General features: G+C 37.7%; 1 protein-coding gene across 2 annotated transcripts in view; it reads left to right on the forward strand.

Annotated features, from left to right (window-relative positions):
* Positions 1 to 26,081, forward strand: part of LOC127620829 (DDB1- and CUL4-associated factor 1-like) — a 158,479-nt gene that overhangs the window by 76,764 nt on the left and 55,634 nt on the right. For both annotated transcript variants that reach the window (XM_052094086.1, XM_052094085.1), the window contains exons 18-19: positions 8,867 to 8,951; positions 13,846 to 14,079. In XM_052094086.1, the coding sequence (XP_051950046.1) occupies positions 8,867 to 8,951; positions 13,846 to 14,079 (319 nt within the window). The remainder of the gene's footprint in view (positions 1 to 8,866; positions 8,952 to 13,845; positions 14,080 to 26,081) is intronic.

Genomic DNA, 26,081 nt, shown 5'->3' on the forward strand with positions numbered 1-26,081 from the left:
AAGCAGAATCTTATGAGCCACACCTCCTGCAAAATCCCCTGGAAAATCATCCTCTATTATCGTGGCTGCTGATGGTTCCAGGGCAAGACAAAACAATAATGGGGAAAGAGGGCAACCCTGCCGGGTGCCCCTATCCACAGTAAAATTATCTGAGATTAGTCAATTTGTTTGTACAGCCGCTACCGGGTGTCTATAAAGTAGCTTAATCCAACTAATAAAAGTACTCTCTAACACTTACATACCCAAAATTTTTAAGATATTCCCATTCCACCAAATCAAATGCCTTTTTGGCGTCAAGTGAGATGGCAGCGACCGGAGATTGATCATTCTCTACGGACCACATGATTTTGACGCCTAATGTTATCAGAAGAGCTACGGCCTCTAATAAACCCCACCTGATCAATACGTATAAGTGATGTCATAAACGTACTTAATCTGTTAGCCAGAATTTTTACATCTAACTGGTTCAGGGAAATTGGACGGTAACACTTATACTCACTTGGATCTTTGTCCTTTTTAAGACTGATCCGGGTTCTGTCATGGTTGGCGGAAGCTTTCTATTCTTTAAATATTCCATATACAGTGCATCCGGAAAGTATGCACAGCACTTCACTTTTTCCACATTTTGTTATGTTACAGCCTTATTCCAAAAATGGATTAAATTCATTATTTTTGAATAAAGAAGTTTGTTTGAAATCTTTGCAAATTTATAAAAAAAAATTAAATAAAAAAAAATCACATGTACATAAGTATTCACAGCCTTTGCCATGGCACTCAAAATTGAGCTCAGGTGCATCCTGTTTCCACTGATCATACCTGATGTTTCTACAACTTGATTGGAGTCAACCTGTGGTTAATTCAGTTGATTGGACATGATTTGGAAAGGCACACACCTGCCTATATAAAGTTAACGGTGCATGTCAGAGCACAAACCAAGCCATGAAGTCCAAGGAATTTTCTGTAGACCTCTGAGACAGGATTGTATCGAGGCACAGATCTGCGGAAGGGTACAGAAAAGTGTCTCCAGCATTGAAGGTCCCAATGAGCTCAGTGGTCCCCATCATCTGTAAATGGAAGAAGTTTGGAACCACCAGGACTCTTCCTAGAGCTGGCCGCCCGGCCAAACTGAGTGATCGGGTGAGAAGGGCCTTAGTCAGGGAGGTGACCAAGAACCCAATGGTCACTCTGACAGAGCTCCAGTGTTTCTCCATGGAGAGAGGAGAACCTTCCAGAAGAACAACCATCTCTGCACTCCACCAATCAGGCCTGTATGGTAGAGTGGCCAGACGGAAGCCACTCCTCTGTAAAAGGCACATGACAGCCCACCTGGAGTTTGCCAAAAGGCACCTGATGGACTCTCAGACCATGAGAAACTAAATTCCCTGGTCTGATGAAACAAATATTGAAGTCTGGGCTAAATGGCAAGCATCATGTCTGGAGGAAACCAGGCACCGCTCATCACCTGGCCAATACCATCCCTACAGTGAAGCATGGTGGTCGCAGCATCATGCTTTGGGGATGTTTTTCAGCGGCAGGAACTGGGAGACTAGTCAGGATCAAGGGAAAGATGAATGCAGCAATGCACATAGACATCCTTGATGAAAACCTGCTCCAGAGCCCTCTGGACCTCAGACTGGGGCAATAGGACAATGACCCTAAGCACACAGCCAACATAACAAAGGAGTGGCTACGGGACAACTCTGTAAATGTCCTTGAGTGGCCCAGCCAGAGCCCAGACTTGAACCTGATTGAACATCTCTGGAGAGATCTGAAAATGGCTGTGCACCGACACTCCCCATCCAACCTGATGGAGCTTGAGAGGTCCTGCAAAGAATGGGAGAAACTGCCCAAAAATAGGTGTGCCAAGCTTGAGGCTGTAATTGGTGCCAAAGGTGCTTCAACAAAGTATTGAGCAAAGGCTGTGAATACTTATGTATATGTGATCTTTTTATTTTTTTATTTTTAATAAATTTGCAACTATTTCAAACAAACTTCTTTCACGTTGTCATTATGGGGTATTGTTTGTAGAATTTGAGGAAAATAATGAATTTAATAAATTTTGGAATAAGGCTGTAACATAACAAAATGTGGAAAAAGTGCTGTGAATACTTTCTGGATGCACTGTAAACTTCTAACAAAAGTGGAGTCAGTTCTGCAGCATAAGATTTGAAAAACTCAGCAGCAAAGCCGTCAGGCCCCGGAGCCTTGCCTTAATTACCTCATCAAGCTCCTACAAGGTTATTTCAGAATCAAGAGAATTTTTTTGCTCAGTCGTCAGTTTAGGAAATTCTAATGGTTCCACAAAGGTTCTAATACCTTCCTCAGTAGACAAAGACATGGAACTATAGACATCAAGAAAGAATTCTTTAAAAGCATTATTAATATCAATGGCCGAGGTAAAAATTTCACCTCCATCAGATTTCACTGAGGGAATGGTAAAAAATAGACTCTCTACTTTCTATATCTAGCCAAAAGGTTTCATGCTTTGACCTGTCAACTGCTATGACTGTCTTGCCCTGAATAACCAAAGCTCCACTTTCCCGCAACAAAATGGTATTATATCTATATTTCAATTGGGTCAATTCTCTGAGGCCATCAGATGACATGCGGTGCTACAGCTCTGCCTCTGCACTTTTAATATTTCCTTCCAAATCCACTAGTTCTCGTGCTTTGGAACTTTTGGTAAATGAGGCATACTGTATGATACTACCCCTAGAAACAGTCTTAATTGCCCCCCAAGCCACACCCACAGAGGATACGAAGGACAATTTGGTCTCCATATAAATCTTGGTTTCAGTCTAACATTTTTTGGAAATCAGGGTTTTGCAAAAGGGATACATTAAAGTGCCAACTTTATGATTTCTTTTTCTCTATATATGGCAACACCTCTGAACTCACCAGGGCCTGATCTGAGACTAAAATGTTTCCAATTGAGCAATCAACAACAAATGAAATGACGGAATTGGATATGAAAAATGTATATATATTCTAGAATAAATCTTATGGACTGATAAAAAAAAAAATATATATATTCCTTACCAGATGGGTTCAAATGTCTCCAAATATCTCTAAGACCAAGATTTTTACACATCCTGTGAAGCGTCAATGTTGCTCTGGGGGGTTTACACACTTTTGCTTCACTATGATCAAGGAATGAGTCCATCAAAAGATTAAAGTCTCCCAATATTATTTCATAAGGGGTGCCAGCGGCATGCAACATCCCTTCAAGATCTATTAAAAAAAAGCCCTGATCATCAGCATTAGATGCGTAAATATTAGCCAAAGTCCGCCTTTGCTCCTGAATTTCATCTAAAACAATAATTACTCTCCCTAATTTATCAAATGTTTGAGACATTTGAATTGTAGATGTTTATTTATCAATATAATGACTCCCTTGCTATTACTTGAGCCAGTCCTAAAGAAAACATGCCCACCCCATATCTTCCTGTAGAGAAAGGTGTGTTTCTTGTAGAAACTCATATTTGTCAAACTCCTTTTTAGTGGGTTATCTTTCTCCACATGTAATGCCCCAACCATTCACATTACATGTGGAGAAAGAACCCACTCATATTAATATTTGACATTTTGACATGTTAGAAAATATAGATTGTGTGTTAGAAACAAAATTATAAAGACCACATTCCCCATTAGTGAAACAATCAAACATGCGCATTAACCCTGCACACGACAGCACCAACCGGCGTCAATCCCTCTAAACTCAAAAGGTCCACGTACGCCCACGAGCCTCCATGACAACTTTGTCATCGGATTGTTCATTTTTGCCTCACAAATTGTGAGGCGAAAATACTCTGTAAAATATACCCCAGCCAATAGGCAGAATGAACACAAAAAATGTGTAGTCTCTCTAAGGTGTGATCCTTCACAAAACAAATTCCAGCCAATATAAATCTGTTCCCTTTCCTCGGACATACAAACAAATGATCCGTGAGAGCCGGCTGTTTATGAGTGCAGGAGATGACGTCTTCATTCCAATGTCCCATAAAAATACTCCTCAAAACAAGCTCCAGCCAACAGGAGGCATAAGCACAAGGAACTGACAGTTTCATCTGCAACTGTCCCGAAGGAGTGTTATTCACAAAACAAACTCCAGCCGGAGTCGATGCAAAAAAAAATGGTGCCCATCTTCCTCAAGGCAGAGTAAGTACAGCGAGTTGACCCACTCACATGAGAAACACCCAATGGTTTACCCATCCATTGATTCGATAAAAGACAGCGCCTGTTTCGGACATGTAAATACTTTGCGACCGACCTTCGCTTCCATTTTCAGCTTAGAAACATCAATGCAAAAGCGATCTGATGCATGAGTTTCTTGCATTCCTTGAACCGATCACGTTTCTCTCTCGTCGAACTTGCAAAGTCTGGGAACAGGAAACTATTGTGATTCTTACAAGAAAGCTTTCCTTTGCTCCTCGCCTGGCTCAACATGAGATCTTTATCGGATGAGCTCAGAAATTTGGCCCTTGTCCCTCAGCAGATCTCCAAGCCGGGACTCTGTGAGCTCACTCTATTTCCAATTTATGGCCTGTTATGTTGAGCAGACTCAGGAAAAGCTGCCCTCATGCTCAGCAATTACAACAATTCTGACATTATTTCTTTGGCTTCTATTCTCAATCTTCAAGCTTTTCAAGAATATGTTCCAAATCAACTTTGGTCGTGGGCGGATTAGCGGATAAATCTCTCTCCGATGACTCCAGTTTATCGATTCATCTCTCAACAGCTGCAACTCTTGTAACTAACTAATTTTATTTCTATCGCTGTGATCGATCGACATATTACATCGAGATCCTCCAAGTCAGCAAGAAACTAGTCAGCATCACCGACATGTTGGACAGTTGACGCTGGATCTCTTCTTCTGCCTGGCCAGCCAAATCGAGTTCCCGGTCTGTAGGACTGTCGGGGCTTTCATCCTGAACACGTAAGTGTCTTTTAACCTCTATCTCAAAGAGCAAATGCTGTCCAGTTAAAATAAATCATAAATACAAATAAAATAAATAGTTAAATAAACATCAGTAATGTATGTTTAGTATCAGTCAAATGCTGACCATTAAAATAAAGAATAAATACAAATTAAATAAATGGCTAAATAAAAATCAGTACTGTTTAGTATCATTCAAATGCTGACTATATTAATACTGCCAGTCAATTAGTGTCAGGCTGTAAAAAAAGCATCTTGCCGAGACAAGAGATAAAAAGCGGCAGCGGTGTTGCACTGTATTCTGCTATACAAGTTCAGGTGACACTTTCAACGGTGGAAAACCAGACTTTTAAATATTACATTTTATAAATGCAGCGACTGGAATTGTTTGTTTGAAAGGGGTACCAAACTGTGAATCCTGAACAAAACAGTTTGGTGAATACATGTTTACACATTAGCTTTCACTCAGCTGAAAAGCAATGATAGTAGCTACGTGGTTAGCTAATTAGCTATACGCTCATTGTCACGGAGTAAAAAAATGGACCAGCATTGTGTCTCACCAACTATGTAACAATGTAGTGTGAAATCAACACTCAACCGACACAATCCACCACTGCACTGTTGTCTGCTGAGCTGCAAAAAGATGCTCTGTTTACCTTTCAATCTGCTACATTACTGACTGCACTGACAAACTATAGCTGTTTGTGTGCTTTATCACTGAGTGGCATGGGCAGAACATATCCCATCAAGTTATAACTCACATAATTTTTGTTAGTCTAAAATAGACTATATACATATATACTGTGTGTGTGTGTGTGTTTGTTTAACTTCCTGTTTATTCCATCTTAATAAGGGACACCAGGAGCATGTGATTTTTGCATACGAGTGATATCAGTTGATTCTAAACGTAAGAAAATTTGTAAAAAAAAAAAAAAAACGCATAGCAGGGCTGTACGCTTTCTCTTTTAGCAGGGTAACCACAGGTCCTTGAAGTATTATAATATCTTCATTTCAAATTTAAAGTCCATAAAAAGTGTTATATAGTTTAAAAGGTCTTAAATATCCTTTCGTATGTCTTAGATTAGGGGACAGAAAGACAGGAGACACTTAAAATAAATCAGCTTATGTTCTAAATAGGTTTGTAGACTCTTAATTTTTAATTGGGCAGAATAAATGCATTAGTTAAAATTGCAGGAAATAATGTATCATGTAAATCACTGTATTTAGGCTTAAATGCTAAAAAACTGATTCTTGGCAAAGTGTCGCAAGGGTGCTGCAAAATCTCTGCTCAATTCAATATTTTAAAAGGCTATGATGTCAAAAGTACTGGTTTAGTACCATATCGGTACAACCCTTTGTACTATCAGTACTGAATAGAGTACTTACTCAGTGCAGTACCCATGCAATGTTAGAGTGGCTGCGCTGAAACAATCACATGCATATCTACACATGCTCTAAAGAACCCTCAGGTCCAGCTGTGCACGTAAATGCTCATATGCGCTGCATGGTCAAAATGTCCATCTTGACGTAATATTATTATAAACTCTTTCTAATATATTACCTGAGCATAAACCGACAGTCAGAAATCTTGGAATTAAACATTGGATGTGCGATGTGTAAATGCAGCCATTAGACATGCTGCTGTCTGTTATAGGCCTATCGGTAATATTAATCAAACAACAAATATTGACAAGAAAAAAGAAAAAGCACCCACTGTTCTTGGCTGGATTATTTTAGTAGCTTTAATAAGCCCAATAAAATCAAACATGAATAAAAAGATAAGCTTAAAGAAAAAAAAAATGTACCACTAATTCTGTGATGTGCATGCTTCTCAGTCCAACTCTGAAAGCTTGGAATCGTTTTTTTATTTTTTTGGTTAAACCCTGTTTATTCTGTTACAAATGACAACAAAAATATAATGTTTATTATCTGGGCTTGGCCCCTAACTAATGATATTAATATTGAACTCAGATTGTCATTTATACCTAAGAGCAAAACACAAGGAAAGTGTCTGAGATTTCAAAGGAGCAAATGTATCCAAGCCAGATATAAGAACATTATTTAACAAACATCCTTTATGCCATGGGCTCCTCCCCTGATGCTGTTCAAACTGCCTTGCAAGATAGCTTTTTCCAACTACAGCAATCCTTTACACAACTCAAACTTACTCTTAATACCTTCAAAACAAAAACCATGTGGTTTTACCGTAAGGGTACAACGCCTCCTCCAGCCCTTAAAATCACCACTTGCAAGGGGGCTATTCTAGAACAAGTCACTGCATATAAATACTTGGGCATCTGGTTGGAAACTTCACTTTCTTTCTCCATCCACATATCAAAGCTGCAATCTAAGGTCAAGGCCAAGCTTGGTTTCCTTTACAGAAACCGCTCTTCCTTCACCACTTCTGCCAAACTTACTCTAATTCAAATGACCATGCTACCCATGTTAGACTATGGAGACACAATATACAGGGTTGCTTGCAAGTCCACTATCAACTCTTGACACTCTTTACCATTCCGCTATCAGGTTTGCCTTAAATGCTCCTTTCAATACACACCACTGCGCTTTTATATTCATCTGTCAACTGGCCCTCCCTTCACAATCGCCACAAAATTCACTGGTTCACTTTCATTTGCAAGACCCTTCTCGGCCGCTCACCCCCTGCAGCCAAAGCCTGTCACATACAACACCCGGTCCTCACTTCGTCTTCAATTACGTATTCCCAAAACTAACTCTGCCTTTGGTCTTGCTTCTTTTTAATCTGCTGCCGCTCGTGACTGGAATGCCCTGCAAAATATTCTCAAACAAGATACACTCATTTCAATTTCATCTTTTAAAACCATTATATCATCCTTGTTCACGGACATATGCAGTTGCTTCTCTACATAATCATTTTGTGTCATCTACGGTGTTGTTTTAAATTGTATTTAATGTAATTGTTAACCTGTAGGTATTTCTAATGTACTGTATTTATTTTAGACCCATTACCTTTCCCTAAGTGGTTATTCCACTTGTCAGGCCGCCATTGTAAATAAGAACTTGTTCTTAATGACTTGCCTGTAAAAATAAAGTAAAAAAAAAATTGGTCCTCAATGGGATCAGAAGGAGAAAGACCAGATAAAGATGAAACAATAGAGTTAGTGAAATTTAGATTTCCTCTCTCAAATTTACTTGGAGGATGGAAACATTCGCGTGTGGTATTTCCAGATTTAATCTAATGGCAAAATGGTCAGAAAGACCTAAATCAACAGATGAGAACTGGGACACAAAAGAACGGTGCTGCAATATCCTCAATTTAATATGCACCACTGAATATGTATTTTTCTTATTTCAACTTTGCAATTACAAGACAATATTACTTGTAATTGCCTAAAAATGGACCACTGAAATATCCATCTGAATAGCCTATTAGAGGAATGCATCCTACTATGCTGTTTCTCACAATTTTAGTAATGTGCTAAATTCCGTTGCACCAATTTTTTAGCTTGTCCTCTGGAAATTAAGCAAGTAGATGCTGACAGACTTTGTTGGCAATTAGAGAAATATCTTGCATTTTTATTGATCATATCAGTTTCGATCCTTTTTTTTTTTTTTTTTTTTTTTTTTGTTGCTTGCAGCATAGAAAGAACTTAATCACAACCCTGACAATGTCCACAGCAACTAGCTAAAAAGTGCTCCTGATTTTGCCACTGCAAAGCAGACATTAGTCACAATGTACATGTTCTTTGTTTACAGTGCTACTCCTACGTGGAAATTACACTTATTGAACAAATGCTAAGGGTTTATAAATTGGTGCTGCATATTATAGTTAATAATTTGATAACATAAGCCCATATTTATAATGCATTGTAAAAGGCCTATACACAATGTTAAACATGGGTTTAACAAGTTTCCAAATACTTCATAATTTTTTAATTGACTTCTTTTCAGGCACTCCTTCCTGGATGATCATTATGTGGAGTTCAGTAAACTGTCCCAGGACAGAGTGATAGGAACAAAAGAACACATCGCACATGTAAGTCAGTTGTTAATCCATACATTTTATGTTTGTTTGTTATTAGGGCCCAAGCACCGAAGATGCTTAGGCAAACTCATTTTCGGTTGAGGGCCGGTTTAGACGAAGCATCACTGTATGCTGGCCAAACTGTAAAAACATGTACGTGTATATATAAATATACAGTATATACACATTGGCAAGAAAAAGGATGTGAATCCTTTGAAATAAGCTGGTTTTCTGCATTAATTGGTTATAAAATGTGATCTCATCTTTATACAAAGTCACAAGTATATACAAACGCAATGTGCTTAAGATAACACACAAACAAATAAAATCTTTCATGTCTATATTGAACACATCCGATTAAACTTTCACAGTGCTGTGGAAAAAGTGAACCCTTTGATTTAATAACTGGTCGATTCTCCTTCGGCAGCAATAACCTTAAGCGTTTCCTGTAGCTGTGGATTAGACCTGCACAACGTTCAGATGGAATTTGGACCATTCTTCCTTGCAGAACTGCTTCAGCTCTGCCATATTTTAAGGATGTCTGGTTTGAATGGCTCTTGATGTCATTCCACAGCATCTCTATTGGGTTTAGATCTGGGCTTTAATTGGGCCACTCCAAAATGTGGACTGGGCTATTCCAAAGCCATTCTGTAGTGGATTTTATTTTTATGATCATGGTCAACTTCTACAGAGCTTCAGCTGGCACACAGCCACCCTGACATTATCCTGTAGGATATCTTGGTAAACTTGGAAATCTCTTTTTTCAGGGTACCCGCGGGTCCTTAAAGTCCATCTCTCTAGATCTAGGGCTGCCAACGCAATTGACACTGTTCTCACGCTCTCCCGCCACGCGTCCCTTTTCTCAGCAGTGATAACATCGTGGATCAAAGAGGACACATGACAGTGCACAGACAGACTAGACAGAGCAGCCTGCATGAGTTATTCAGACCAATCAGGGGGAAAGCAGCAGCACAGCATCTCTTTTTTAAGTTTTGCTTAACTTCTGCCTGTTCCATTGCAGATAAACATTCATTCAGACTTAAGGGTGAGCAGTTATGACAGAAATGTATTTTTTAAATGAGCTGCCCTTTAACTACCTGTTAAAGTATTTGTTAAAATTATCTGCCAAAAGAAATATATAAATATTATTCAGCACATGCTAGGGCTTATTCACAGCAGCGCCATCTTTGATTTTTAATGACAATGACAACAAGGCTGTGTGGGATAGATGTACAGTCTCTTCAAGTGTTTTTGGATCGTTCTGTGTACTAAACATTGTTTATTGAGTGTCCTTGAAAATATATTTTTTCAAAGTCATGACAACATGAGTTGTGGAAAATCAGATTGGATATTGGAGCTCTTTACAAATTTACAGCATGCATGCCATTGAAGAGATTGTAAGTCTATCCCTCACAGCCTCACTTCCATTCCCATTAAAAATCAAACATGGCGCTACTGTGAATAATGTCTATATACCAATCCTCTTATTTACAAAAATGTCCCTGCATGCACAGTAGGTTGTGGCAGAAAGCCCGCTGATTGTTGTTAGATTTGACAGATTAGAGGATTAAACGAAAGTATGACACAATCATCATAAATACAAACATATTCTTAGCGATACAATTACTATAATATGATTTAATTACAAACTAAATAGTAATTTGTTATACATTTTTGCTGCGAATTTGTGAGTTGAAATTATCTCCTCAGTCCAGTCAACTCTGTTTTTGATCTTGAAGCCATTTTTTTTTTTTTTTTTTTTTTTTTTAAAAGCATGATTTTTGCCACTACATCCATGTTTGACATAAGCTGTGATATTACCAAAGCATTGGTCTAATGCATCATGTCTTGCTAGAAAGCAAGTGACTAAAGAGAAGGGTCACAATATAGGCTACATACTTTTAAATTAATTCATTAAAAATGCATGTAGCCTAGAGTTTTATGCACAATAAATTATAAAAACAAAACCTGTCCAGAGACATTCAAGTAGCCTCAGTGGTTTTGTATTTACCAGCTAATGAATTTTTTTTTATTATTATTGCGAAAGTGGTCTTACATTTTTTTTTTTTTTTATAAGTCTTAAATTTAATTCCTTTTGAACCTGCAGATACCCTGTTTTTTCTGCACTATTTTATAAATCAAAGTAGCTCTAACCCACACCTCCAAATGTGTTTCATTAATTGGATGCCAATTTTGCCAACTCCTGACTCTAATTAGCTTATGTTGACATCATTAGCATAGGGATTCACATACTTTTTCCAACCTGCACTGTGAATTTTTGAATGATGTAACCAATATGTACAAGAACAATACAATGTGTGTGTTATTAGTTAAAACAGATTGTGTTTGTTCATTATTGTAATTAGATGAAGGTCATACCTGATTTTACACATAAATGCTAGTAGTTCCAAAGGGTTCACATACTTTTCTTGCCTGTGTGTATGTATGTATGTGTGTGTATATATACATATGTGCAAACGTTTTAGGCACTTAAGATGTTTCTCAAAAACCTTTTGTCTTAAGGTGGTTATTTATATATTCAGCTTTTATGTGTCAATAAGAAAAGTACATTTTAGACTCCCAAAAATTACTTTTGCAAATAGAAAAGATTAGAATAGAAGAACCGAGCGCTCTGCAAGAGATAGCATTGCCCCAACAAAGCCCCCCACTGAACATAGTGTCTGTCTGAGATAACATGGAGACAGAAGCAATTAAGAAATAAATAGAAGAACTGTGGCAAAATCTCCAAGAAGCTTGGAACATCCTATCTGCCAACAACAAAGAAAAACTGTTTCCATGTGTACCTAGGAGAATTGGTGCGGTTTTGAAGTTGGTCACACCGAATATTGTTTAAGTTTACTGGACTTTGTATTATGTTAATTGATAAATGAAATCCATTTATAGCAATATTTTTGAAGAAATCCTCACTATACAACATTTTTCACAAGTGCCTAAAACTTTTGCACAATACTGTATATTATTGAACCTGCAGAGTTGCATTCACAATGACTGTTAACCCTCGGGGGTCTGAGGGTGTTTTGGGCCCTGGAGAGGTTTTGACATGCCTTGACATTTGTGCTTTTTTTCAGTTGCTTAAAAACATAATAATGGCTAAAGTCTGATAACACTGTATTCAGCACAAACTGGGTTATAGTAATATGTGAGCAACATGCGTGTACATGTTTTTATTTTAGAGAAAATAACGTTTATGCATGGTTTTTTAAATAAGGCTGTATAACACATACAAAACCTTTGTTCTCAAGACTTTTGAGCCTAGAGTTTTTGCTACAAAATTATGTGAAAACCATCCTGATCACTCATTCATACAAAAGTTAAATTACTATATTGTTTTGTAAGACACTTAGTGTTTGAAAGCTCATATGCGAGGAGGTGTGAACTATCGTGAATATCGGATGTATTTCACACCTGAGGAGACAAAGACCCTCCCTGGGCCTATCACTGAGGAATGTGACCAAGACTTAATGATAAAAATAAATGTTTAAGTTTAAAGAAGTAATAAGACTATACATTTTCTTCACATAAAGACTTAATTTTAGGCCTACACTACCATTTAAAAGAAGTCTCTTCGACTCACCAAGGCTGGATTTATTTGATCCAAAATACAGTAAAAACATTCAAATAGAAAACTTTTTTTAAATGGTAAAAACGGTTCACAATATCAATGTATTGTAAAATGCAACTTGTAATCAAAGCTGAATTTTCAGCATCATTACTCCAGTCTTCAGTGTCACATGATCCTTCTGATTCTCTAATATGGGCATATTTACTACACATGTACACCCGAACAACATATTTGCAAGCACAAGCTTAGTTGATGATAATGAGGCAGCATAAACACTAGTTAAAATATAATCTAAACATTCATATTATTTTTATATCATATTTATATCATGCAGCATACAATTTAAATGCCTGCTTTAGCCAAAACAGCATTTAAATGTAACAAACTTGCCTATTAAGACATATTTCAATACTCTGAATCCTGGCTTGCAAGTCTGGAAACAGTCCCACTAGTAAAATATGTACATGTTTATATAAAATAGCATCTCAACTAATATGTAAGTAAGTCCTGCTCTTCTTCTGAGGAAAATGTTAACTCTTCATCACTATCCAGGAGCTTTCTCGCCTGTGTATCTTGCGATCTTCCAAACACGCAGAAAAGTGAATGAACTTTGTTTTTAAGGCACAGTCGGGGGCGTTTACCATTTGCATTGATCTCATCAGCACATTACCGTATTAATAGTGCCCTCTGCCCGTGGGTGTGATCACATTAGGTATAATTAGCTGAGCCAGGCGAAATTGTACATCGCTTTGTTTCATACAGATTCCATTGCAGGAGAATGTTTGTTTTAAATTTGACATTAAACATTCTAAGCTTTCTTTAGACATGTTTCATGTTTGTGTGACAAGTATTCAGAGTTTCAGTTCATTTGTGACATGTTTCAAGAGACTGCTGAGAGCACACCCTTTTTATTATCTTTATTTTACAAAAGCACAAGGTTTTGTTGTTATTTTGTGTGTACACAAATAAAAGTAGACCCTTTATAGTCTCTAATGATGTCTTACACTTATCTGTATGCCCCAAAATGACGGAGAATTTTGTTGTTTCAACTGTAATGACGGAAAAATCCAGCAGGAAGCGCGTCCGTCGACCCCAGAGGGTTAACCGCACTTATTTAAGCACTTTGGAGTGACACAAATATAATCAACTTAAATATATCTTTAAAACCTGAGAAATTGTACATTTTAATGTCCAGAAAAAGGAGAGTTGAAAATGAATGAACTAATAATGCTTCTGCAATCTGTTATCAGATACAGAAGCCTTTTGGCTTGGAACAACACAAGTTAAGTTATTGCCTTGCTGTGTATCTCTGTACTTCCACAGATATATGACATTCAAACCGGACAGAAAACCCTGACCCTAAACAATCCTGACCTGGCCAATAATTACAAGCGCAACTGTGCCACATTTAACCCGACGGATGACCTGGTCCTGAATGATGGTGTCATGTGGGACGTGCGGACTACTCAGGCCATCCATAAGTTTGACAAGTTCAACATGAACATCAGTGGTGTCTTCCATCCCAATGGTTTAGAGGTCATCATCAACACAGAGATCGTATCCTTTTTCTGGGCCTCCATCATCCAACTGAGAGCTTAATGCAAGAAAAATTGCTTGAGTTTATTTATATAAACTGAAAGTTTCTTGGGATGTTAAATTTAAGTGTTCTTTATTCTTATGCTTTGGATAACATGGATATATAATCTTTTACTTGCTTGTTTCTTATTCATTTGTATTGGCACCGGCTCCAGCCTTGTCATAAGCAAAGATCCCGATGTGCTTGAGTTTCTTTTAGGGCCTGTTATGCAGTAACAAAATATGCTCTCACTCCCATCTGCTTGCCACACCAAGTGCTGTGCAAGGCTAGAAAGGGCCGGGAAACCATGTTGCTGGTTGCACTGCAGTGGCAGCATTTGGCTCCAGCCAAGGCACGATGTAGCATCCTCAGCTGGAGCTGTCAAGACATCATGTATGGCCCTTGGGTGGGGCTTGTATGGCACAATAGGGTTGTACTCCGCCTATAATCAACACCATACTACAGTCCAAGGCCCCCTCAATGGTGCGGCTGTAAGCCTTAAAATAGTGACTTTACGCTGACTGGTGTTCCTTTTGTGAAGTAGAACCAGTGCGTCAAAAATACTAGAATAGGTAGTGTATGTTCATTTTTTTTTCTTCAGAGAAATGGTATCTGTGAAGAATTTCAGTCAGGATTTAGGCCCCATCATAGTAGACACTGCACTTAGTTACAAATCACTTGCTCTTATCAATTTATCACAGCTCTCTTCTAGTGCTTTTAGATCTTAGTGCTGCCTTCACCATATATCACAACAATCTCTTAGATAGCCTTGAGAATTATGTTGGCATTTGTGGATAGGCATTAGCTTGGTTTAGGTCGTATTTTCCGACCACCACCACCTTTTCTGTTCAAACTAGGAATTTTCAGATCAAGCCTGGACTGCCACAGGGATCAGTTTTGGGGCCTCTGCTTTTTATTTATGCTTCCCCTGGTAGACCTTATCAGAAATTCCCTGTTAGGCAAACAATAGCAAACTTTATTTCTTAAAAAATTTCCCAGTTCTCCAATTTAGCAGAGTTTATCAATGAAATCAAAGATTGGATGGTTAGAATATTTTTTTGACAACAGAGATTCTAATTATTAGACCAAAAACCTCTTAAAATAAGCTGCTTAAATATTATGACTCTAGATGGATATAATGTTACATCATCTTCAGTGAAGAACTTAGCTGTTATATTTTATAGCAATCTGTCCTTTTGGGAATCACATTTTTTTTCCAAATGTTTTAGCATACTTGGTATTTCAGACTGATCAGGAAGATTATTAGTGAAGCTATCTTTAGTGGTAGAAAGAGTAGTTCTGCCTGATCAATAAAGCGGTGTACATTGAGTGACCTTAGCTAAGTGAAATATACAAAAGACAAGGTAATGATCTTAGATATCATTGATCTGTGGCAGAAATACTATATCAAATCAACTCCATATGACAGATTTAAGTGTAGCGTGTGATAATTGTGGTGAGTTGGTCCTGTCACATTTTGTCTGAACCCAACAGAGTTGAGAAGATCAATATCTGCTAATCCCAGTGTATCGTTCTTATAAGCTTTGAGAAAGTTACTAACAATTAATGCTCTTGCCACAGAAACTACAAGATCTGATAGAAAATCAGCAAACTCTTTAAGGAAGTCTGTGTAAGGCCGGGGGGTCTATATACTGTTGCAAGAGATGAGTTTTTTTATTTATATGAGACAATGTTACATTTAAGTACCATCACTTCAAAATAATTACATTTATGACCTCTGTGTAACGATATGAAAATGCAAAAAGGTGTGCACTCTAAAAATACTTTTATTAAGCTCAAACTGGAGATATAAATTGTACAGACATTTCGGCTGTCTGCCTTAGTGTAAGAATTAACTTGTTCTCAATAGTTAAATAGAAAAAACAGGCTACAAATCTTTGTGACCATAATCAAACAATCAGTCCACAGACTATATTTCAACTCCATATGGACCGCTGTGTAACACCAAGAACATGTAAAGTGTAGCATCACGTTCTCGACCCTTCAGGCGTGGCTCATTTATATAACAGGAACCTGGGGGAGTAGTCTAATTTATACTAATATAGTCATCTGGTTTAAGCCAAGCATTCATAGTGTGATATTAATAATTTAATTGACAATTAGTGCTTTGGATGCAAGCAAACTAATGTTTAGTAGCCTTGACTTAATCGTAAAAACATTTTTAAATGTTAACTTATAATTTTTTTCTAAATGATATAATGAAGGTTTTGCATTTGGTAGTATAAGACACAGTCTTTATATGATATCTAGGTTATACTCTGTCTCAATGTGTTGTAGTTCATGCGACCTGTGTGATGTCTCAAGGCAGCTAGCAGCTAGCTAGTCTGTCTGTTTTCTGACCTGGGCCCTGATGAGTCAACCACTCACTAAGACTGTAAGCCAAATTAATAGAGAGGAGAGCTGCACCTTTCCTGGAGGGATGGTGTCCAGCTACCTTTAGCAGTTCAGGTCTACCTTAAATTACCTAAACATCCTATGCGATTCTCCAGACACCCCTCAGACATTCAGCAATTCAGTAACTACTATAAATCTCATCACCACAATAAGTTTAGAATAAGCCAGCACTTGTAAATTTGATCTGATGTCAGGTGCTCTAGGCCCTGGGGCACATTTGACTATAGTGGCTGGAGTCTCTATTTCCAAGTTTCCTTAAGATAGAATCTCCTTTAACCAGGGTGCTTTCAATGGGTTTCTCGGTGGGTGTGTCACAGAGTGGAGAGAACCTGTTGGAAATCCTAACTGGAACAGGAAAGTGGTGTCACATTGCTGTGCGGGTATGCCCCCGAAGTGTCACCCAATCGCCCTAGTGCGGGAGTTGCTCCAGCCTCGTCGTAAGCAAAGACCACTACATTGTTTGTTTGTGTGGCTGTAAACAAAAGCCTAATGGCTATTTTTAAAAATGGGACGGATGGGTCCTTGCTATCTGTAAAATGCAGACGTGGCACTGATTCCAGTGCAGAATTTCCTTAATCTGGAACTTGCTGACGAAGGAAACTTGGAGAACATTTTTGCTGACAAGAGCTACACCTTATTGCAAGTCGTATCCGTTGTTTCTCCCTGGCATGGGGACACAGAACTTGCTGCTCTGTTTTGTCTCCCTCTCTGGACTGGAGACTCAACATTGGATGATCTGTTACTATCGCCTTGCTATATTTTGGAGATTTAGAAATCGGTGTGATGTATTCTGTTAGCGCCTCTCTGGATTTGTTACTCGGGACAGAGTGTGGCTGTTGTAAATTTTATAAATTTTCATGAGGAAATTTCAATGTTGCGCCTAATTGTTCCAGTGTTCTGACTGGCTGTTGAGATCAGAGGTGGCACAAACAGTGTGGGCCCTCCCTTCTTTGTGTGGAACTTGTTTGCATAGTTTAAAGTTCACAGTTAGAAAATTGTCTGGTGCTTTTCTAAATAAAATAAGTGAACCGAACTATTGAGCATCTACGTCTGCGATTTTTGTACTTTAGTGCTCAAATATAAAAATAGCCACAACTGCCTCACCAGCCTGCACATTTTATGTATGTGTGTCAACAGAATTGCGCCATTCACTAAATTGACTGCGCATACATACTGTATATTTACTTATTAAATGCAGCGTTTTGTGATTCACAAAGCTTTTGCATCTCTTTAAGTGGCTTTGAATAAAATTGACATGTCATATGGACTTTAGTGGTGCTTTTTCTTTTATGGAGTTTGACCGTAATGTCATGTAAAATATGACTAACACTCAGTATCAGATTTCGATCAGGCTCATCAGACCCTAAAAATGTCAGTACTGATTCAGGTATTGGATCGGTGCAACCCTAAATGTTATATACTACCTAACCATGAGTGGTTATTGAGGTTTCTCTCTTTTTGTTCAAGACGTTGGCAGCAGGATCCTTCTAGTCCTGTAAGTTGTGAGGTGGGGCCTCCTTGGATCAGACTTTGTTTGTCCAGCACATCCCATAGATGCTTAATAGGATTGAGAGCTGGGGAATATGGAGGCCAAGTCAACACCTTTAACTCGTCATAATACTCAAACCATTCCTGAAGATTTTTTTCTGTGTGGCAGGGCGCATTATCCTGCTGAAATAGGCCACTGCCATCAGGGAATAATGTTACCATGAAGGGTACTATGTGGTCTGCAATAATCTTTACGTAGATGGTACATGTCCACAAGTAACATCCACATGAATGCCAGGGCCCATGGATTCCCAGCAGATCATTGCTCAGAGCATCACACTGCCTCCGCCGACCTGCCGCCTTCCCATAGTGCATCCTGCTGCCACCTCTTCACCAGGTAAACGCACACACACACACACACACACACACACACACACACACACCTGGCTGTCTACATGATATTAAAGAAAACATGATTCATCAGACCAGGCCACCTTCCATTGATCCATTGTCCAGTTCTGACGCTCACGTGCCCATTGTAGGTGCTTTGGGCACTCTAACCAGTCTGCGGCTACTCAGCCCCATATGCAGCAAACTGCAATGCACGGTGTTCTAACACCTTTCTATTATGGCCAGCATCAAGTTTTTTCAGCAGTTTGTGCTACAGTAGCTGTTCTGTGGGATCGGACCAGACGGGCTAGCCTTCTTTCCCCACACACATCAATGAGCCTTGGGCACCCATGACCCTGTCTTCGCATCACCGGCTGTCCTTCCTTGGACCACCTTTGGTAGGTACCAAGCACTGCATACTGGGAACACCCCACAAGACCTGCCATTTTGGAGATGCTCTGACCCAGTCTTCTAGCCATCACAATTTGGCCCTTGTCAAAGTCGCTCTAATTACGCTTGCTCATTTTTCCTGCTTCCAAAACATGAAATTCAAGAACTGACTGTTCACTTGCTGGCTAATATATACCACCCCTTGACAAGTGCCATTGTAATGAGATAATTTTATTCACTTCACCTGTCAGTGGTTTTAATGTTGTGGCTGATCAGTGTAATTGTATAATATAAGAGTTATTCAGAAGATTTTGTAAGGCTAAATGTGAAACTCTTTGGGAACATTTAAGACTGTCTGAACACAATGGTTGCAACGGTATGAGATTTTCACGGTATGATAACAGTCTCAGAAAATATCACAGTATACGGTATTACACAATTACTATTATTTGTGAAAACAGAAGGGGCATTTATTTTTGAGCAAACCCGATTATAATTGAAACTTGAAACCATTTATTGGAGTACCATCCACTCTTTGTACATATGTGTAAAAAATGTCTCCCTTTTGAAAATAAATAAATAGAAAAAATAAGAACGCTAACAGAATTATAATAAACAGTTATAAACATGATAAAAATATCATGCAACTATAACATGTTATATAACTAAAGCATGTCAGTTTACATGTTATCATAGCATGTTAAATTAACTACGAAATGAAAAATAACATCAGCTGTGTGAGCTTTTAAAGTAATGTCCTATGATTATTAACAGTTAATACTGTTGGTCCGTGACATAGAGGCCAGACTGCTCTTGTCTGTCCCTTTAACTCAGTGTTCTCAGCTGGTTTTGCTTCAGGACAGATTTTACATTAGAAATCGCAGTTCGACACTCCATAGATTAAACATAACCTGTATTTAATGTATCCTGTATTTAATGCATTTCCTTGTATGTTGCATAGGTTTGTTCATGGTTTTCCAGTACAAGGACATGCATCAAGTGTCATTTATTTTTGTTGATTATGTCAACAACCAAATCTACAGGTAGTTGTCTCTCCCCCTTTTAAAAATTGTAGAGCATATTTACTTATATGAGCCCATTATTATCCCGTTTGTTACCTAATATTACATATTTATACACATATTACACAGAAGGAAAGGCTCCTCGTTACCATGGTTAGGTCAGTGTGGTAGTAGTGATAATAAAATTAATCCATTTATGAAAAATAAATACTAGCTGAAACACTAACGAAAACTGCCATTGTTGATATAAAATGAGGTCTAATAGATTCTACCTTTTTAGATTTTCATATGAAACTATAACATTTTGTCAAAATATAACCATTTCTTTTACTCATGTAAAATCCTGAAACAAATTTGTAAAGGTGATGTGTGTAATTATTAATATTTTTTAACTATTTTGGTAAAGGGGCCACATCGGGCTGTAAGTAGTGCATAGGGGGCCACATTGTATTGATTTGAGATACAATGTTCTGCATTGATTTGGTTTTTGTATCTTTTAAGCCCAGAAATAGTTGTGTACTCAATTGTCTGAAGTGTATCTGTGACTAGTGAGACTATTCTGCAATTGCCTAAAGTATTATATTGCTCTACAAATATAGATACTTTTCTATCAGGCATTAAAAAACTGAATAAAGGTGGAGATTATACATTTATTTTGCCATCTCTACTTCCCTGTTAATTTATTATTCAGTTTTAATAATAATAATAATAATTAAAAAGAAATTTATAGAACTTTTAATGTTTGTCGCAAAGTTTACGTATTGTTTTTCTAAAACTTTACCCGTTTACATACTTAAAAAGTCATGATGCAGGTCTCTTCAGTGGATTGAATTTCAGCACACAACTTAACACAACTGCATGAATATGATAAATGATTACTGCAAGAGTTGGATTAACATACAGGTGCGACGGGACTAAATTGCACAAATAAAAAATACATTTACATATTCGTCTCTGGCTTGCTTTTGCTCTCATGTCAATGATTAACCCTCCGTGTGTCAATGATGCAGAGATCTACTTTTATATTTAATTTAATCACTGAGAAGGTTTACCTGCAAAATTAGTGGAATCAAACGTCACAAGCAGCCTCAGGAATGGACACAGTGTAGCCGTATAACACTTTTTCTTGAGCAGAATATTGCACTACAGATTGCTATGTTTGTTCAAAGGAGAAAACGAAACGTGTATGGTTGCCAGATTGCACAAAATAAGTATAACATTAGGCAGAATATTTCCAATTTGCGCAAGTATAAATCTCAAACTGGGGTTGTTTCTCATCACTGAGCTCAGGATGCGAATAAGCTGTCATGCTCAAGAGTGGAGCGTCTCTAATTATATCCTATTTATTTTTGTGTATTTATCAGTTCTTATTATAGGGCTGCCCTTAGCACCCACATATCCCCCATAAATATGTCCACTAAGACGTTCAATTGTGATATATGCATTTTTTCCATCAGTGCTAATTTGCAAATAGTCTTAAAATCGGTTAACCGCATTTTTATTTTATTTTTTTGTCTCTCAGACGATAATCCAACCATCAAAATCTCACACCGCAGCATCCCTACTCAGAAGTTTCGCAGTATACCACGGTATGAAAATTTCCTGTTATCATACCATGTATATTTGCTTTTTACATTTGTATTGAGGAAAAAAAAGCTATCGGACAGAGAATCTCACCTGTGCTTGCGCATCTCCTTACCTCGACTGCCTGTCAGACTTGTCAACTTGCGCCACACATGCAGTGGAGAAAATGTCACAGAGAAGCGAGGTGTGTGTGTGCACGTGCGTGCGAGCAATGCTTCTCAACTGGTGGGTTGCAGGTCTATTTGGACTGGGTCACGGACAGAAGGACCCTTCAAGGTTCTCCCATTGAATATATTTCGGCGGCCGCCCAAGTGATAGCCTATTTAGGACTGCCGAGACAGATTTAATGATAATCTCGCCATCAGCTAAATGCTTCTCATCTGCACTTTCGTACGAGTGTAACAAACCAGCTCGCGATCATGATCTGCTCTTCTCTCTGGTGCACATGTGCAACAACCGGGCTTCCCTCTATTGTGGAGTAGTGTTGTCAAAAATACCGGTACCGGGTCTACCCACGCAGAGGCGGGAACTTTTGAACGCTCACAACAAGCAAAAGATTGCGGCAAGCAAAGCTGCTGCGGAGCCTCAACTGAATCATGTCGAAATGAAAAGTGGAAAAAGCCAGGTAATTTGAGGCTGATGAAAAGGGAAACATCACAGATCAGCAAAAACCTATTTGTAAATGCTGCTTTCACAATTTTCTGACGATAGGAGGGAACACATCAAACTTAATAAAGACAGACACCTGGATTTATTCAAGCAAATAAAGCAGGTGAGTTTAAAAGCATATTATCATTTGCATTAGGGCTGAAACATTTAGTCGACATTATCGACATCGTCAAAAATACAAAATTGATGAGAAATTTTCTTGTCGAATAGTCGCTTGATCTCATTTAACGCAACATGAAATCACAATAAACCGTAACGATATCCCGTGAGCAGCAGTTCACGCCTGACGGAGGAAGAATTACACTGATCAGTCCAGATGCACTCGAAACTTTCACAGTTTATTTTATGTAGATCCCAAAGTATTAGGGAATGATTAAAAAAAAAAGTTAATTCAGAAGCATGTACCGTTGTGGAATAAGCGGATGCGGAGCTCTTTAAAGCAAACATCCCGGCATAACATCTTAAATGCAGTAAAATGTATTTATTAAAGTTCAAATAATACAGAAGCAGGTCATGTTAATAACTATAAACTCAGAAACGGTCATTTCTCTGTGTGGTCGGTGCCTCTTCTATGAGTTGCGCGAATGTCCCTGATCTCGGGGAGAGATTGAAACTACACCCGGCTGAGAGTGACTCTGCCTCGGTCGCTCCTCCCTCGAGCGCGCACGCTTAATGCAGCTAAATTAGAACTTACTCGTGACTTATTTAATCATAATATATGTCACTGTGCATTTCTTATCATGAAGAAAATTAGCAATATGCAGCTTTATTAATATGAGAGCACTTTTTGCACATTAGTTTGTAAATTTGTTTTTTATTAATTCTATTGTATGCTTGTTTATTTATGCTTTTTTTTTTGTACTTGGTAAAAACTTTAAGTATTTTTGAACACTTGTATAAGAATTGCTTAAACTTTTGCAACTTTAATTTAAGCATACATTGTTCAGTTTTGTTATAATTAAAAAATTATATATTTAAATTAAAGTGTTGCTCAATGGCATATTTCTGTTCTTAATTCTGCTGCTAATGTTTTGTAGACTTTGTTATTAAGAGTGTTGCTTATTAACCTGTTTTTGATTTTGGTACCGAAAATGGTATTGAGGAAAAGAGCAACACTGCATGTTTTTTCTTTCCATTTATACATCACCATTACAGAATTGTTTCATGATTTTACATGAGTAAAATTAACTGTTATATTTTGACAATGTTATAGTTTCATATGAAATAATCTAAAGATAGAATCCATTAGACCTAATTTTAAATCAACGGTGACAGTTGTAGTTGAAGTTTCAAAATGTGTTTCAGCAAGAATTTTTTCATAAATACTATAATTTGTTATTACTATTATTTAAGACTAGCTACACTGACTGAACCATGGTAATGAGGAGCCTTTCCTCCTGTGTTATACGTGTGTTCTGTTTGAATTATGTTTGAAATTAGGAAACAAACAGGATAATAATGGGCTCATATAAGTAAATATGCTCTTCAATTTTTAAAACTGATGAGAGAGAACTTCCTGTAGCACATCAACAACAAAATTTTTGTCACTATGCATGTCCTTGTACTTGAAAACCATGAACAAAACTATGCAACATAAAAGGAAATGCGACCCAGGATACGTTAAATACAGGTTACGTTTTTAAAATGGTAGGTCGCCACTTGACCAATGTAAAATCTGGTCCTGAAGCAAAACCAGTTGAGAACCACTGAGTTAAAGGGACAGACAGGTCTGCGCTGTTGCACACTTACATTATATGTTAATTGTTAATAATCATAGGACAATACTTTAAAGTTCACATAGCTGGTGTTATTTTTCATTTAGTAGTTAATTTAATATGCTATTCTAACATGTAAACTAACATGCTTTATATATGAACATGTGACAGTTACATGCTTTTTTAAAAAAATCACGTTTATAATTCAGTTTATTATAATTCTGTTAGCTTTCTTATTCTATTTATTTTTGCACATACTTCAATTAAAAAAATGGTTTCAAGTTTAAATTATAATAAAGCCTTTTATCAATAAAAAAAACAAAAACAAAACTGTTGTCGCTCCTTTTAAGGGTTATTGTAACTGATAAAAATAATTGTGATACCATGATATTTTCTGAGACCGTTATCATACCGTGACAATCTCATACCGTTGCAACCATACTGATAAGGATAAAATTCCAGATGACAGATTATGTTAATATTGTGAAACAGCTGGACAATAATTAAATAGTTAATTCCTACCTTTGCTGGACGCTCCATCTTTTCCATCTAAGATACGGGTCGAGATATGAAAGCCCTGGTAAACTTAAATGCTTTTTTAATCCAGCTTTTTTCACATGCATCATATAAATATGTGAGAAACAACTCACCAACAGCATTAATATAATATTACAACTTCTATCTGCAATAAAGCAAACATACAAAGGAGCTTGAACAGCTGAACTTGATTTTTGTATTGTGAGGATTGCCCTGTGCATGATCCCCTGTAAACTGAAGCACTTTTAATCATCTATTTTCAAATGTGTCATATACAGTGCATTCAGAAAGTATTCAGACTACTTTTTTCTCATTTTGTTATGTCGCAGCCCTATGCTAAAATCAATCTACACTTCATTCCCCCATAATGACAAAGCAAAACTAGATTTTTGATAACTTTGTAAATGTATTAAAAAGAAAAACAAACAATGAAATATCACATTGACATAAGTATTCAGACCACTTGAAATTTAGCTCAGGTGATTACATTTCTCTGAAACATCTATGCGATGTTTCTACACTTTGATTGGAGTCTACCTGTGGAAAATTAAACTGATTGGACGGGATTTGGACAGGCGCGCACTGTGTTGAGGCACAGATCTGAGGAAGGCTGCAAAGAAATTTGTCAACATTGAAGATTCCCAAGAGTGGCCTCCATAATTCTTAAATGGAAGAAATTTGGAACAGGACTCTTCCTAGAGCTGACCGCCCAGCCAAACTGAGCAATCTGAACTTTGTCAATCTGGTTGAGCTCCAGAGATCATGTGTGGAGTTGGGAGAAACTTGCAGAAGGACAACCATTACTGCAACACTCCACCGATGTGGGCTTTATGGCAGAGTGGCCAGATGGAAGCAAAAAAGCACCTAAAGGACTCTGATTGTGAGAAACAAGCTTCTCTGGTGATGAAATAAAGATTGAACCGTTTGGCCTCAATTCCAAGCGTCATGTCTGGAGAAAAACCAGGCACCACTTATCACCTGTGCAATACCGTTCCAAAGGTGAAGTATAGTGGTGGTGGTGTCATGCTGTGGGGGTGTTTTTCAGTTGCAAAGACTGGGGGACTGGTCAGGGTTGAATGAAAGCTAAACACAGCAAAATACAGAGATATCCTTAATGAAAACCTGGTCCAGAGCACACTGGGCCTCAAACTGGGCCAAAGGTTCACCTTCCAACAGGACAATGACCCTAAGCACATAGCCAAGACAACGCAAGTGTGGCTTTGGGATAACTGTGGCTGTCCTTGATTGGCCCAGCCAGAGCCCGTACTTGAACCAACATCTCTGGAGAGACCTGAAAATAGCTGTCCATCCAACCTGACGGAGCTTGAGCATATCTGTGCTTCCACGAAGTATTGAGTTAAGGGTCTGAATACTGAATACAATGTGATATTTCAGTTTTTTCTTTTTAATACATTTGCAAAGTTATCAAATATTAGTTTTTTGCTTTGTCATTATGGGGTATGGAGTGTAGATTGATGTGAAAAAATTATAATTTTTTGCATAATGCTGCAACATAAAATGTTAAAAAAATCCACTGTAGTCATGGTGTGCGTTTGGCTTGAGTTGCACACTAAAGTATCTTGTGAATATGACATTACTGCACTTTGTAGCGCAAAACCAAAGAAGTTTCTAAAAAACGGAAAATTAATATGCCTCTGTGATAAAGAATCCACAACACATACTAAAGATCTAATACTTCATTATACTCATTAAATAACAATATTTCAGGAATTGATTTTAAGTTTACATAAGATCTTTTTATAAAAGTTGATA

This window comes from Xyrauchen texanus, chromosome 27 (genome assembly GCF_025860055.1).
Source record: "Xyrauchen texanus isolate HMW12.3.18 chromosome 27, RBS_HiC_50CHRs, whole genome shotgun sequence".
Lineage (NCBI taxonomy): Eukaryota > Metazoa > Chordata > Actinopteri > Cypriniformes > Catostomidae > Xyrauchen > Xyrauchen texanus.